Genomic DNA, 15,467 nt, shown 5'->3' with positions numbered 1-15,467 from the left:
GGCCTAGAAAACGCTGCCAAAGTTGGAGGTTGAGAGGGAAGAGCAAAGCCTGCAATGTGGATATTGAAGGGGCGGACGGAGCCGGCGCCTGGGGAACTGTGGAGCAGCCCAAGGGGAGGGCACAGGCCCAGAGACTGCACCTTCTGCTGACAATAGGATCTGATGGTTTAGGTCTCTGAGATAGTTTTGAGCTGAGCCATCTTGGTCTAGGCCTGGCGATCAAGGCCCCTCCCCTACAGCATTGATTTCCCCCTCTGTGTTCTTCTGGGCAGCCCATCCTGGGTGACGGTGCCCAAGGGCAGTAGGATGCGTCCTCAGGGTGAAGGTCTCAGCCACTTCAGAAGGCCAGGTGTTAGAAGGGGACTGAGGTATGTTGCACCTACAGGCTGGGGAGCTGGAGGGTGAGGAATTAACCCCTCCCCTCCCAGAAGGTGCTAGCTCCCTTCCTCCCATTTCCTCAACCTCCCCCTGCCAGCAAGAGGAGGCCAGGCTGGTTCACAGTGACTTCCAGGGGCTGAGAGAGGGGGTGAAGATTAGAGTCCTTTCTGGGTACCCTCTCCTGCAGCGGGACACGTTTAACCGGGACGCAGGCTGGCCCAGAAAGGCAGCTAGGGACCACACTCTGGCCTTGGCTGTCTGGGCTGCTTTCACATGCATGGTTTTGGCCTTGGGGATCCAGGAGGATCCGGTAGGTCCAGATCACGTATTCAGGGGGCCCTGGCATTTTGGGTTTGGGCACCTTTGTAATTCGACAGAACAATGAAGCTTCTCCTTTAACAAAGCGGGCGGGAGGAGGGGGCTTGAAAGGCTCAAAGATGACTGACTCTCTCAACACAGCTCTGGGAGGCAAGGAGGGGGTAAAGACCATTTCCCCTGTTTTCCAAGCTCAGAGGTGGTAGAGAGGGAGGCAGAGAGAGGTTTGCCTGTGAAATGTGACTGCAGAGCACTGCAGAACCCTAGGGGCGGCTGGCCCAGGTGCCCATCTCACAGGTGAGGAGACGGGCTCTCCCTTCCCCACCCAGGGTCGGCACTTGGGTTCAGCAGTCAGGTTTCCTCCAGGTGGGTGGAGAGATGGCAGGTCCAGGTGAGGGCTGGGAGCCTCCGAGGGGCATAGGGAGACAGGAATGGTGGGGAGGGAGGCTCAGGGTAGCCAGTCCTAGCAGCTGGGAATTAGTCTTGTAACATTTCATGCTTCTCTGGCTGTTTCTAAACTAGGTGTCAATTCACAACAGGCTTCAAACGTCTCAGCACAACCCCCAGCTGGGGGCCGAGAGGGGAGCGCCGGTGCCACTGCCAGACCCGCAGCCTAGCCCCTTGAGGGAGCAGCCCCCGCCGCTGCCGCCGCTGCCACCCACACCCCCCGGGACCCTGGTGCAATGCCAGCAAATTGTCAAGGTCATTGTCCTGGACAAGCCCTGCTTGGCCCGCATGGAGCCCCTGCTGAGCCAGGCTCTCTCCTGCTACACCTCGTCCTCCTCTGACTCCTGTGGCTCCACACCCCTGGGTGGCCCAGGCTCCCCGGTCAAGGTCATCCACCAGCCTCCGCTGCCCCCACCCCCACCCCCCTACAACCACCCCCACCAGTACTGCCCGCCCGGCTCTCTGCTGCACCGGCGCCGCTACTCCAGCGGCTCCAGGAGCCTGGTGTAGACTCTGCGCCCCCCCCACCCTGCTGCTGTCCCAGGAGGGCTGGCCGCTGGGGGGCCCTCGGCTGCACCCAGCAGCCCCCACCGCCCCTTTGCTCGCTGCTCCCCACGCCCTGGCACGATGCACTACTGGTCACTGATCACCATCATTTTGGAAAGAGAATCCCAATCCCTGGCACCTAGGTTTGCCTCCCCCAACCCTGCTCCCCTCACTCCATTGAGCACCCCTTCACCCCAATCTGGAGACACCACCTCACTCTCCTGGGGCCCCACACAGCCAGGCACGTCCAGACCTCCTCTTCCTCCTGCCACCACTCTGGCCATTTGGGCCGTGGACTGAAGAAAGCAAGAGCTGAGGGCCTAACCGGCTTCTGAGTCTTGAGTGTGTTAGGCCCCAGGCCTCAGGCCAGGTAAGGAGGCTTCCTCTGCTGCACCCCGAAGCCCAGCAGTCTCAGGAGTTTGGTCACACCCTCTGCCTCCTCCCAGGGCCTTTTCCTGCTTTCTCAGGAGCTGGGCCCTGCCTGCCCAGGGCTGCTCAGACTTCAGGAAAGTTTTGAGAAAGGTTAAGAGGGAAAGATCAAGTCGGCAGAGCCATGGAATCGTGAGGTCCTACATCCATAAAATCCAACTTTTAAAAGGGTTTCTTCGTTTTCTAGCCCCAGATATGACCTGGCCAATGCAAAGTGCCCAGGGCGTGGACTTAAACACACACGGGTTCTTCCAATGTGGAAGTACAAACAGGGAGAAGGAGCAGTGATTTGCCCAGGGACAAATGCAGCCAGCAGAGGTAGAATTTGGACCCATGTCCAGACTCCCTCTTGAATGATTTCTATGGCCTCCAGGAGAGGTTTGCACACATCCACGGGTGAGAGGAGCAGGTGGTCCAGAGGTGCTTGCACGCCCCCTGCTGCCATCCCAAACCAGCCCTTCAGCCTTTAAATCCCTGACCCCCCTCCCCCACCCCAGAAGCTGCCAGACCTGCCTCCAGTAGGAGTGGCTAAAAGACCCCTTCGCCTTCACAATTGCAAAGGAGAGCCAAGCTGGGCTCGCTGACCTCCCAGGTCAGCTTTTATGAGACCCCACGGAACCCAGGCAGCCCAGCCCCAAAGACCTGGGGCAGCAGCATAGCCTGCCCCAATCCCAGGCCTTTCAAGGAAGTTCTGTCCCAAACCAGGCTGGACTCTCCAGTCCTGTGCCAAGAGCTCGTTGCTGTCCTTCATTAAGATCCTGTCCCACTTGGAGCCCATTATCAAAGCATGCCAAGAGATGGCAGTGAATATTGGGCAGGTCTAAAGTGAATCTGCTTCTTCCTGATGCCTACCCTGTGCCCTAAAGGGAGTGCCCTGAGCCAGCTAGGAGGCACAGAGTCCTCCCCCACTCTAGGAGGTTCCAGATGACCTAGTTTTGTGTGCGTGTGCGTGTGTGTGTGTGTGTGTGTGTGTGTTTGGTCACCCAGACGTCAGTATGATGTCACCCAGTGAGTTTATTTCTGGCTGTGTCTTTGTCAGCCTGGTTTCCATAACTTGTGACCAATTTGCCGCCTCCACCCTCGGTGGCTGCCCAGCTAATGTCCCCCATCCTTGTTGCCCTGGCCCCTGTCCTGGGTCTTCCCTATAACAGGTGGCTCCAATCCACAGCCTTTTGGAACAGACTGGCTGACAGACGGAGCACAAGGATTCAGTCCCCTCTGGTGCCCTTGGCCAAGGCAGGGATCACCCTTAAAAAGTGCAGGCCTAGGCCGCAGGAGTCGGGGACTCAGGAGGGAGTGGATGAAGCTCAATTGAGAAGCCGTGCTGGAAGGGAGTATAGGCAGCAGGGAGGAAGAGGGGCTGTGAGGCGGCTAAGTGTGCTCATAGGGTGGGGACCATGAGTGCCGGAGCTGCTGAGAAGGGACACAGTCTCAGCCATCGGATCCCCTTGTCACCTACTCACATAGTGCTTCTCGCTGACAGCGCCCACCTCCCTGTTGATGGGCGTGCCAACTCTGGCCCCTCCCCCCACCTCTGCCACAGCCCTAACCTTCCAGGTCAGGACCAGCCTCAGGGCTGACATGTGACTGGAGCCTCTCTCTGAGGACCCAGATGCTCAGGCATCTCAGGGCCCCTTCCCCAGGTGGGGGCATCCCCCACCCCCGTCACTGCGGTGGCAGCACTGGGAGGCCTGGCCTAGGAGGCGGACCAGCCTGGGGTCAGCAGCACGTGGCACCAAGCCCGAGCTATGAGGACCTTTTAATTCCTGATGGCCTGAAGCGGGGTGCAATGGGGCCCCCTCACTGTTGGGGAAGCAAGAGTTCCCATTGCCTATAACCGCCCTCCCCTGAGCAGCCAACAGGCTAAAGTTGAGACCCACCGCTGTCCCTGTCCCCAGACCCTCATCCCCAAAGACCTGGGATAAGCCTCCTGCTCCTCCCATGGCAGCAGCCGTGGCAGAGCCTCCAGCTCTCCCAGTGAGCCCAGCTGCAGATGCACTCGGCTCCCCCTGGCTCCCAAGATGGTGGGGGCAATGGAGGGCTGACTGGGCCCCCAGACACAGCGTCCTGGATACATGTCCGATTACCCCAGGGTGGCCCCACTTTATCAACTCTCTAGGCCTTATTTTAGAGGATCTGGGCCCCTTGCTCAGATCCATCTGAGCCCCAACTCCAGAATCAAGAATGGGAAATACAACTCCCTTTCCCACACGGTTTCAGGCAAGTCCCACCCCACACCTGGAGTAAGACCCGCCCTGGCAGCTTGAGCTGGAAGTCTGCCTGCCTCCAAGGGCACACGTATTGATCAGCCCTGAGCCCTTGACCCCTGAGATCCTTGACACCTCCCACCCCTGCACCTGTGCCCCCACAGCCTGCCAGAATGTGTCTTTGTGTCCAATAGGCTTCCCTGGTAACCATCCGTCCATCTGTCCCCGTGTTCTGATGTATATACCTTCTTGCTGCACCCCACCTCCCTGCATATGCCCCTTCACCCCGCTGGAGAGAAACCTCTCTAGGGAAAGGCAGGGTGGCTGCACCCAGCGACTAATCCAAATGGCAAATATTTTGTAACAAAATAGCCCAGAGGTATTTTATCTGTTCAATTCATAGAGTTTTAGAGATTATATTGAAATATGTCACTTGAGCAAATTTTGTGTTGGTTGCATTTGTTTTGTTCTCTCAGAGGGAAGTCCCACTTTAAATCAGAGTATCTGATTGTCCAGAGGCCAAAGCCAGAGGCTGTTCTGAGGCCCTCCGACCTGAGGTCTTTGAGCACTGGGCTGCCAGTCTGCTCTCTTCTGGCCACAGTGATGTCACCCCTCACCCCAGGAGGAGGTACCTCTGTGCCACCATGGGACATGGTTAGGAAGCCCCAACTTAACTAAAGGAGACTTGGGTGTGGGGGTCATATGATGGGTCAGAGCTGGGGACACAGGGCCAGGGAGCTGACCCCACCAACTTACCTGTCAGCCAGGTAAGAGAGCACCTAACCGTGGAGACCGGAGCAGTTTTGGGGGGAGGAGGCCCCATGACTGGCAGTGTGCATCTCAGTAGAGTGAGAGACAAGGGACCAGGACCGCATCTGCCCTGCATGACTTTCTGCAATGGAGAACAGGGGCATGTTGGGGACCCAGGGTCCCACTGACCATGGTCAACCCCCCAAAGCCTGACTGTCTAATCACAGGTCTGCTTTGACAAGCCCTGTGTGGAGGGCACCAGGCTCAAGTGAAGGGACTGAGGGAACACTACCAGGGAAGGTACATGGAACCACAGAGTGTGGGGGTGCAAACATCTGTGGGTTGCTGGAGGGGATGCTGAGATTTGGTGGCGGCAGGATAAGACGAAGACAAGGTGGCTGTAATGCAGGAGAAAACAAGAAAATCAGGGCTAGGGAGAGACACAAGGGGCTTGGGCCAGCATTCACAGCTACATGCAGTGCTCACATCAGGCTCCATGGACAGAGGCTTCACAGAGAGTGATTTCTCCTGGCAGAGGAGAGAGGAGAGAGCCTTCCAGCAAAGCTGAAGCATCAGAGGCACTGCACCATGGGAAAAAAGCAACCAGCCAAGATGGCGGGGCCAGGGACACCTGCAAAGAGGGCAACCAGCTCTCCTGGTGACCAGAACTCTGAACACCCTGAAATCCAGACAGCTCCCCAGGTTGGGTCCCATTATCCCCTACAAAAGTGGAGAGGAACATGACCTCTACCCTCCTTCCAGGAAACGGGAAATTCCAGGAGCAGCCTGGGGCCAGCTAAGACCTGTCCCATCCTGGGAACTCTCTGACCCAAGAATCTGAGGACAGGCCCCTCGAGAGCACCCCTGAGGGGACCCAGCTCAGCCCAGGCCTGGGAGAGGGCCAAAGGCCAAAAGGGCTGCTGCTGTGTGAGAATACAGGCTAGCCACCATTCTCCAAGCCTGCCAGCCCCTGAGGTCATCTGGAAGGAACGGCCATTCCTGGCTCAGCAAGAGAGAAAGACCATTGTCTCTAACAGAGGCCCCTGGATCCATCTGCCACAGGGCTGGAGAGCCAGGGCCAGTGACTCTCCCTGGTAGTGACCCTTTGGGGGGAAACTCAAACTCATCAGCCATTGACTTAGAATGTTTCCAATAAGAGAGACAGGGATGGATAGGCTTGTAGCTGAGAGCAATGGGCCAGAATGAGATGCCAGTGCTAGAATCCAGGGAAAGTCAGCAAGGCTGCGAAGCCCCAGCATGCACCAGGCTCCCGCCTGGGGGTGGGGGGTACACAGTGAATGGGACAAAATTCCTGCCCTCCGGGAGCTCACACAGAGTGGTACCGTCACACACAAACAGACCAATTACTCTCACATAGTGAGTGCTGGCACGCTAGAGGTGACAGGGAAGGGCTGTGTCAGAGTGAACAGTCAAGGAAGGCCTCTGCGGGGAGGCACATTCAACAAGGTCAAGGTCAGGTCTGAGGGCAGGTGAGCAGTTCAGAGACCATCTCCACAATGTTGAATGGCCACAGTGTTTTGAGGCAGAAACCGAGATATTTCCTAATATATGAATTTACTTACATGAAAATCGTTACTATCTCTTACTTAAATGCATTTGAAGAACTACTTATACTGAGGAAATAATAAAATTAGGCTTCTCCTGGAAAACTCCGGACAGATGGGCGAGATAATCAGCGGGAAAGGAGGTGGGTTGAAAGCAGGCTGTCAGGCTGTTCCAGAGGCAGGCCGGGTGGGGGTGGCGTTAAGGGCTGGGCCGTAGCGGGAGGACCCAGGCCACCAGTGCAGGCCCCAGAAGAGAAACACTGTCTGAGGAAATGCTGTCCTGCCGCCGGGCAGTACTGTCCAGACCCAGGGCTCCCGTATGGTTCTGACTCCTGATGGGGAGGAGCCCACCCCAGGGCGCCATGAGCCCACAGGCAGCACTCTTCCCCCTCCCTGTCTTCCCTGTCACCCCAAACCAAGGGGACTCAGGTTTGCAATTTAAAATATAATAGGGGGTGCCTGGGAGGTTCAGTCAGTTAAGTGTCCGACTTGGGCTCAGGTCATGATCTCATGGTTCTTGGTTTCGAGTCCATCGTGGGCCTCTGCACTGACAGCTCAGAGCCTGGAGCCTGTTTCAGATTCTGTGTCTCCCTCTCTCTCTGCCCCTCCCCTGCTTGTGTTCTCTCTCTTTCTCTCAAAAATAAATAGATAAACATTAAATAAATAAATAAATAAATAAAATATAACTGCACGGACTCCATGGCCCATTACCCACAAGGCCCTGGGATTGGCACCTTTTCTGACCTCAGCGTGAATTTCACAAAACTATAGTAGGGTTGATTTCTCGTCCAGTAGGACAGGCAGAACACCACTGTGCGCCTTGGGAGCCTATCTTCCTTCCCCAGCCCTGACAGATGTGGCTAATTGACCACTGCTTTTCAGGAATCACCACCAGTCAACAAATGTTGACACCTGGGATGAAATTCAGTTACCAGCCACCCATGGTGTCCTTGTGGAGCCACCTTGAGGGAAGCCATGGATGGAGGGGGTTTTAGAGCAAGAGGCCCAGCCAGACTCTGGGTCCCAGGGAGGAAGTCTCCTCAAACACCAGCAGCAGGGGCTCGTGCCCACTGTTGTCAGATTGCCTGTGGAAAATGGCTCGGGAGGACGCCTCACTATTCCTTAGCTCAGCAATGCTCTGCCCGTCTGATGCTCAGGACCACTTTTCTTGGGGCTCCACACCGCTCCAGCACCCTGTCAACACCCTGCCCAGTAGGTCCCCTCACTCCTCTACTCACGCCACCAGCTCCCTCTCTCCTCTGACCCACAGAGCGAACCACTGAGGTACAAGACAGCAGCCAGGGTCACAGATGCAGGTGCGGAGTGCCAGGGGGGACAGAACTCAGAAGAGCTCTCCATCCCTGGGCAAAGCATGGCTGGGAGAGGCCACCACCAGGCATTTCTGGCCTTGAGAGACCCTTCACGGGACAGGGGAATGTGTTCCCTCCAGGAGCACGTGGGGCCCAGACGGAGCCCAGTGGCCTGGAGTCACAGGCTGAGCTCTTATGTGCTCCCCTCCCCTTCCCAGGAAGGAGCCAGGCTCGGCGATAGGCCCCATGTCCCAGCCTGGAGTCAGAACTGGTTCCACTGGGAAAATTCCATTCTGGAAGAGGCTGGAGGGTGAGAGAACTGGGTCGGGAGATGAGGAGGAGGGCTGGAAACTCTTTCCTCTGTCCCTCCATCCCTCCTGCAGGTCTGGGTGGCTCCTTTCCCGAGAGAACCAGGCGCCCTAACCCCATTAGCCAGCTCTGAGCACCTCGGTGCTTCCTGCTTCCATGACCCTGAAGAACCTCAAGGCAGACTCTGGAAAAGTTGTGGGAACTAGCTGCGGGAAGGCAGGAAGCCACCAGGAGAGCTGGCTCTTATTCCCACATTCCCAACTTCCCTCCCCCCAGGACCCCCAATCCTTTTTCCTTCTAAGACATCTGGGCTAGGAAGTGGCCTCCCCACCAACCCCCAGGCTTAAGGGGGTTGTGCCACCCCCTGTGCCACCATCACAGGGAGGCACAGGGTCCCAGAACGTCTGACCTGGAAGCAGACAGGTTAGTCAGTCCAACTGCTTCTTTTTATGGATAAGGAGACTTTCATTTAAGACGTTAAAGTAAAGCCTCAAAAATAACAACAGAATAATCCTACGGGCAGTAGGGGGAAGGAAATAACAAAGACAAAAGCAGAAATAATGAAATAGGAAAGACATACACAATAGACAGAATTAACAAAACCAGAAGTTAGTTCTAAGAAATGACTAATAAAATAGACAAAGCTCCCATTTGACTACTGATCATGAAGATGAGAGTCGTCACAGATAAGTACGTTAAGGCAACAAGGGTTGGAACTACCCGCACTGCAGAAATGTGGTTTTAAGTAGAGACTACTCCAAAAAAAACTTCAAACTATACACCGTATTACAACACATTTGAAAACCTTCACAGGGAGAGACTGGGTGGCTCAGTCAGTTGAGCGTTCAATTCTTGGTTTCAGCTCAGGTCATGATCCCAGGGTTGTGAGAACGAGCCCCATGTCAGGCTCTGTGCTGAGCGTGGAGCCATCTTGGGATTCCCTCTCTCTCCTTTTGCCCCTCTCCCTTGCTCGTGCTGTCTCTCTCTTAAATAAAAAAAGGAAGAAAGAAAGAAAGAAAACCTTCACAGAATGAATACTATTCTAAAAAAACACCTTACCAAAACTCACTCAAGTACAAACAGAAAATTTGAGATGTATAATCATTAAAGAAATTTGAATGGGTAGATAAAATCTATCACCTCCCTCCATGAAAATGATACAAAACCAGGCCAAATGATTTTGCAAAATTCTACCACGCACTGAAGGAACAGATAGTTCTAATCTTACATTAACTCTTTCAGAGAGGAGAACAAAAGAAGGAAATTTCCCAAACTCCTTTTCTGGAGTCATCTTAAAAACAAAAACGAAACCAGACAAGGCTTATATGAGAAAAGAGAAACTACAGGCCACTCTTGCTCCTGAGCATAAATACAATACTTGTAGAGGCAAAATAACATACTGAATCTGGCAGTGAAGAACAAAGAATGTGATAAACCATGACCGAACTCGATCAGTCCCAGGAATTAAAGATGGTTAAATATTAGAAAAACCCATTAATATAATTCACTACATTAACAGATTAAAGGGGAAAAACAATATGATCATTTCAATTGATGCAGAAAAGGCAATCAATAAAATTCAACATTGAGGCACCTGGGTGGCTCAGTCTGTTAAGTATCCGAGAGCATGGCTTTGGCTCATGTCATGCTCTCACAGCTCGTGAGTTCGAGCCCCGAGTTGGGCTCTGTGCTGACAGCTCAGAGCCTGGAGCCTGCTTCAGATTCTGCGTCTCCTTCTCTCTCTGCCCCTCCCCTGCTCATGCTCTCTTTCTTTCTCAAAAATAAATACTAAAAAAAAATTTTTTTAATAAATAAATAAAAATACAAAACCAGCAACCTTAGAACAGAGGAAAATGTCATAGCCTTATAAGTGATACCTACCCAAACCTACACCAGCCATCACACCTAGGCGTGGAATATCAGAACGCCTTTCATAACTAGGAAGGAAGGGACGGTACCTGCTCCCACCATCGCTAGTCACCAAGTGAAGGAAAAGGAGGAAAAATGAAAGCATGATGGCCGGAGAAATCAAATTGTCACTATTTCCAGACAGTCCAATTATTTGTAAAAAGCCCTGAAGAATTCAAGAGGAAAAAATCATTAGAATTAATTCAGAGGAAAAGCCTGCAGCCTGGTAGGGGCTGTTTCTCCTCTGCCCCACAAGCCTGCACTGGCCACTCTCTGGCCTCATCCCCACCCTCTCACGGGGCCCCTCCTCTCACCAATAGACCCCAGCCCAACTGCACTTGCTGAGGACCAGCCAGGTGGGCGCAGGCTGCCTTCACGCACTCTGGTAGGCCGGGAGCCAAGTGGGGAGGAGGGCACGGAGTCTCTCTGTGGGGGCCTACCCACTGCAGATGTGGACTGTGCGAGCTCTGGTCTCAGGGCCAGGCCCTCAGGTGCCGCTGAGGATGCCCTTAGCAGATCGGTGAGGTGGTGTGGGCAGAAAGAGCCTCAGGACGTGATCACATCAGGAGTTTGGGCTGGATTCTTATTACATCAGCAGGGCTGGATGCTCACCCTGCAGAGGGGCTCAGCCTTGGCCTTGTCAGGGAGTGAGCTCTGACCACCATGCCAGTGGTCACACTGGAAGCACAGAGTGCTGGAATGCAGGACGCCGGGTCCCACAGCACCAACCCACCTCAGCCCCACGTAACTGCCGGGCCCTCAGCAGCCCTCTGCTTGTGGTCCTCCCAGCCTCTCTGTATTGATGACTGGCTAACCAGCTTTTCTTCCCTGTCAGATCCAATCAGCCCGTGGTCAACAGGGAGTGGGCACGTGAGGACCTGGGTGGCAGGCAGGCCTCACCTGCCTCAGAACCGGGAGAAGAGGGCAAGGCCCAGGGTCCAGGGATGGATTTGGAGGGCCAGAGGTGGCAAGGATGTGGGAGAAAGGCAAAGGACTCAGGAGGAATACCAGCGAGGCATCTTCTTCCCAGAGTGCTGAGGGATGCCTCTGACAAGAGGCCACAACTGATCCTTGGAGACGGGGATTCTCGTATGCAGGGAAGCCAAGGGCCTATAGTAGTTACCTGCTGGTGCTTAATAAACTACTCCAAAACTCAGCAGCTTAAAACACTCACTGTGGGTCAGGAAATCAGAGTCCACCCAGCTGGACGTTTTTGGTGCAGGGCCCCTCGGGAGGTTACAGTCAGTGTCAGCCAGGCCTGTGGTCACCTGAAGGCTTGAGTGGCACTGCAGGATCCACTTCCACTGTGGCCCATTCACCTGGCTGACACATCAGTGATGGCCCTTAGCTGGAGGCCTTGGCTCCTTCCACATGGGCCTCTCCATTGGGTGCCTGAGTGTCCACATGGCATGGCCATTGGCTTTCCCCAAATGACCCAAGAGGTCGAGGCAGAAGAAGCCATTTGCCACCACTCCATCAGATACACTGTGGATCAAGGGTGTGGGTGCCAGGAGGTAGGGATCACTGAGGACCATCTTGGAGGCTGGTTACCAGGGCCCTTAGGGGAGTAGGAGGTAGGAGGTGGACTATAAGATTCATCCAGAGAGCGCCTTCTGTGCCTCTGCCTATTTTAGGACAACGTGCTAGCCTTTCCAGTGAGCTGAGCTCAAGCCCTGTGATTATGATATTTCCCCCACAGACCCCAGTCCTGGCTCCTTCTTCCAAAATCTCATTAGTCTGTGCCCCTCTGCCTCAAGCTCCCCCCACCCCCACCATCTGATTCTGCTCCTTTCCCCTGCCCTAACCCCCATTCCCATAACCTTGTCCCCTCACCTCCACAGCTAAAAGCTTACAAGGCTGACAAGCATTCTCTCTGTAAGCATTCTCTCTCTCTCTTTCTCTCTCTCTCTCTCTCTGACTGAGTGGGGGGAGTTCTGATCTGAGGCTCAAGAACCCACATCCCTGGGCCACACTAGGATGGAACAGAAGGGCACAGCTGTGCTTCCTGTCTACAGGGACAGCAGACACAAGGGACCCAACCAGAAGTTAAGAGTCTCCCTCCAGGTGGCCTCTACATGAAGGATGGATTTGGGAGGTGAGCTGGGGAGGAGCCCAGGCTGTTCCTGGAGGCCCCAAACCAAAGCCAGCCCTCTCTTATGGGGCTCTGCAGGGAGCGGGGTGGGAGAACTACAAAAGTAGGGTGCCAGGCTAGATGGGGGAGCAGTTTCTCCTCACAGACCACAGCCTGCAAATGGGAAGTCCACACCCCAGGGGTCAGAGGCTCCAGTGTCAGCAGAGTTCAAGGCTTCCTCAGCTCCCAGAGCTCTCCCAGCTCAGGGGGATTGGCTGGAGGGGACTGAGCGCACCTGAGTCCACTCCTCAGCTCGTGCACAGGGCAGCACGCTGGATGAGAGGGGGAGGGGCCAAGCCCAGGCCAGCACCAAGGTCCAGCCAAGCAAGGGGGACATACAGGGAAAGCAAAGTGAGCAGCTGGGAATGGCAAACCCCCGCCTTGGGAGGTGGGCTCCCCGGAAGCCCAGCCTCAGGTGGGGAAGGGATTCCCAGGAAGAACTCGGGGTGCCTAGAAAGCAGGGACAGTCTTAGCCTCACAAAGTGGAGGAGTGCCAGTCAGGTAAAAATGCTTTTGCCTACAGTAAAGGGGAGGATGATTTCTAAGCACATTTGGATGCGCTGGTGGGCTGGGGAGGCAGCTGAGGCCCCAAACTTCAGAAAAGCCAGCTTAACCTTGTCCTTTTTGGCTTCGGAGTCCACTCTACCATGGGAGCTGCCGTGTCCTGGCATTTTTTTCTTTTTTTTACTTTTTTAATTTTTTATTTGAGAGAGAGAGAGTAGGGAGAGGGGCAGAGAAAGAGGGAGAGAGAATCCTAAGCAGGCTCCATGCTCAGTGCGGAGCCCGATGCGGGACTCGATCTCACCACTCTGAGATCATGGCCTGAGCCAAAATCAAGAGTCAGATGCTCAACTGACTAAGCCACCCATGTGCCCCATGACACTTTATATCTATCTCTGAAATCAAACTTAGCCATCCCCCTTCCTTGAGAAAGGGAAGAGCGCAGGTGGGAGGGGGAGTTGACCAGGATCAATAAATTACATCAGAGGGTTTACAGAATGGGAAATCCATACATGAACAAGCCATGAACCACCCCTTTTCTAGGCACAGGGACACCTGAGACCACTTGCCTTTGGTCCCCCGTCCTGCTCAAAGCAAGTGTTACCGTGCCCTCCCTTGCAGAGTTCTCAGTTCTTCCCCCACGACACAGATTATGTGAAAAGGTCAGGTATGAATAATAGGGACTGGGGGAGCCTGTGGCAAACTGGACAGTGCCTGGAGGCGTTCACCTTCAAGAGTTGTTCTTTAAATATCATACTGGCCAAATCATAGTTGCCAGATCAGGCCACCAGTTTAAAACTCAAACAGCCTAGATGAGATGAAATCAGACCCCAAGTTATAACCCTGCATCTGCTCTTTATGCATATATGCGCATGCACACACACCCACATACACACACACATACACATACACACACATACACACGCACATACACATACACACACATACACACACACATACATACACACAAACTCCTGAAGTAAAGTGCTCTGGACACTTTGAAGAGTCAAATTGTTGGGGTGCCTGTGTGGCTCAGTTGGTTGAACATCCGACTTGGTTTCGGCTCAGGTCATGATCTCACAGTTTGTGATATCAAGCCCCGAGGCATGGAGCCTGTTTGGCATTCTTTCTCTCTCCCCCTCTCTCTCTGCCCCTCCCCCCACTCCACGTGTGCACTCTCTCTCTCTCAAAATAAATAAACTTAAAAAAGAGTCATATTGTTACTCATTGCCCATGTTGTGGGCCCCATAAGTGGTACTCCATAAGCTATGAAGTTGGTCTGAGGTCTCTTTTCCTTAGTGTTCCCTCAGCCCCAACCGCCCCATGAAGGCCCTCTGACACGCCCCGCCCACCGCAGACCACAGAGGCTCTGTCTTGGGTGCCAGGGTGGAAGAGGCAGTGAGAGAGGGGAATGGTTGCAGACATGCTGTCTCCAGTGGGGCCCCCGAGCCAGAGCGGAGACCTTCCCAGACAGGCTGGGAGCTTAAAGCCAGGGAACCCGGAGCACCAGAAACTCCTGGTGAGTTTATGTGGAGAGAGGAAAAATGGGTGAGGGCCATGGGTGTCTGCCAACAGTCTGCAGAGATAGAAGCTGAGGCTCAGGGCCCCACAAGCTGGGGAAAGCGAGTGCCCCGCCAGAGTCCAGAACAGGGCAACCGCCTACAATAGAAAATGCCATATTCCAGGCTGAAAGGGCCCAGGCTAAAAAGCACAGCACACTATGGGGAGGTGGCAGGGGGCTGAGAGGCCTGGCCGACCTCAGCTCCCCCCATGCCCTTGCAGCTAAGCAGCTCCAAGGCAAGCCAACTGTAATGGGGAGCCCTGCTTGGGCCATGGGAGGAGGGTATAGGAAGTATTTAGTTTCCAGAGGGCGAGAGCTTATACAGGGAAGAAACAGCCAGGCAGCCTGCGAGGACAGAGGAGGCAGGGCCAGGGGAGGCTGCACTGCTCTCATCCACCACCAGGTGGCAGCAAAAAGCACTGAACCTGCCTCACATGTCCCCAGGGTCATACAGGAGCGCAATCTGGCTGAAGCAGTTTCTCCCTATCCCTTTCTCCTGGACCTCCTTCTTCACCCACTAACTAGTCCAACAAAAGTAAGCACAGATGTGCAGAGCAGTCAAAGGGAGGCAGAACCCAGGGGTCTGGACATCTGCCTGTGCCCAGAGTGCCAACGTACCTGTTCTCACAAGCGGAGAAGCCCTAACAGCTCTGGATGAAGGACGCCAGGCACCCTGAAGATGGAACTCACCCTGGCTGGACCATGGCTTTTTACTTTGGCCACTGGGCAGTGGCTCTGGGTGACATCTATCTGTGCATCATTGCAGATGGCTATCTATACAGGTGGCTGCCCTTCTTCTAGCTCCCAGGTCCTGCCCCAGGAAACTCTCCTGGAGTGGCCTACCCCACCTCTTCTCCTTCTCCTCCCTTGCCTTTGGCAGGAACTGGCATAATTTTATAGGGACATGGGGAAAGGAGCGTCCCAAACACAACACCTCTCTCTCTGTGGGAGACCAGAGGTCTTTCAGACTCCAAGGAAGCGGGGGGAGGGGGGAAGGAGAGATGGAAAATGGCAAGAACAAAAGGATCCAGAGAGGAAATCTGGCCAGATGAGTATGGGATGGCAGAGAAAATGCCAAGGTAAGGATGCCAATCTGGGGAGAGCTGCTCA

The 15,467-nt window shown here is 54.5% G+C and overlaps 1 protein-coding gene across 12 annotated transcripts in view; it reads left to right on the top strand.

Moving 5' to 3' along the window:
- The window catches only part of IQSEC3 (IQ motif and Sec7 domain ArfGEF 3), a 106,220-nt gene extending 101,456 nt beyond the window's left edge, over positions 1 to 4,764 (top strand). For 4 of the 12 annotated variants that reach the window (XR_006708708.1, XR_006708706.1, XM_045463289.1 and 1 more), the window contains one exon: positions 1,216 to 1,328. Coding sequence is in view for 5 of the 12 variants with exons in the window: in XM_045463282.1 (XP_045319238.1) it covers positions 1,216 to 1,650 (435 nt within the window). In the remaining 7 variants the exon portion in view is untranslated. Of the gene's footprint in view, positions 1 to 1,215 lie in introns of all 12 variants that reach the window. The other 8 variants (XM_045463282.1, XM_045463281.1, XR_006708707.1 and 5 more) reach the window with 7 other exon arrangements.
- Positions 4,765 to 15,467: the final 10,703 nt, after the last annotated feature.

The sequence above is a fragment of the Leopardus geoffroyi genome, chromosome B4 (assembly GCF_018350155.1).
Source record: "Leopardus geoffroyi isolate Oge1 chromosome B4, O.geoffroyi_Oge1_pat1.0, whole genome shotgun sequence".
NCBI lineage: Eukaryota > Metazoa > Chordata > Mammalia > Carnivora > Felidae > Leopardus > Leopardus geoffroyi.
This window is presented reverse-complemented; position numbering and strand designations above follow the sequence as displayed.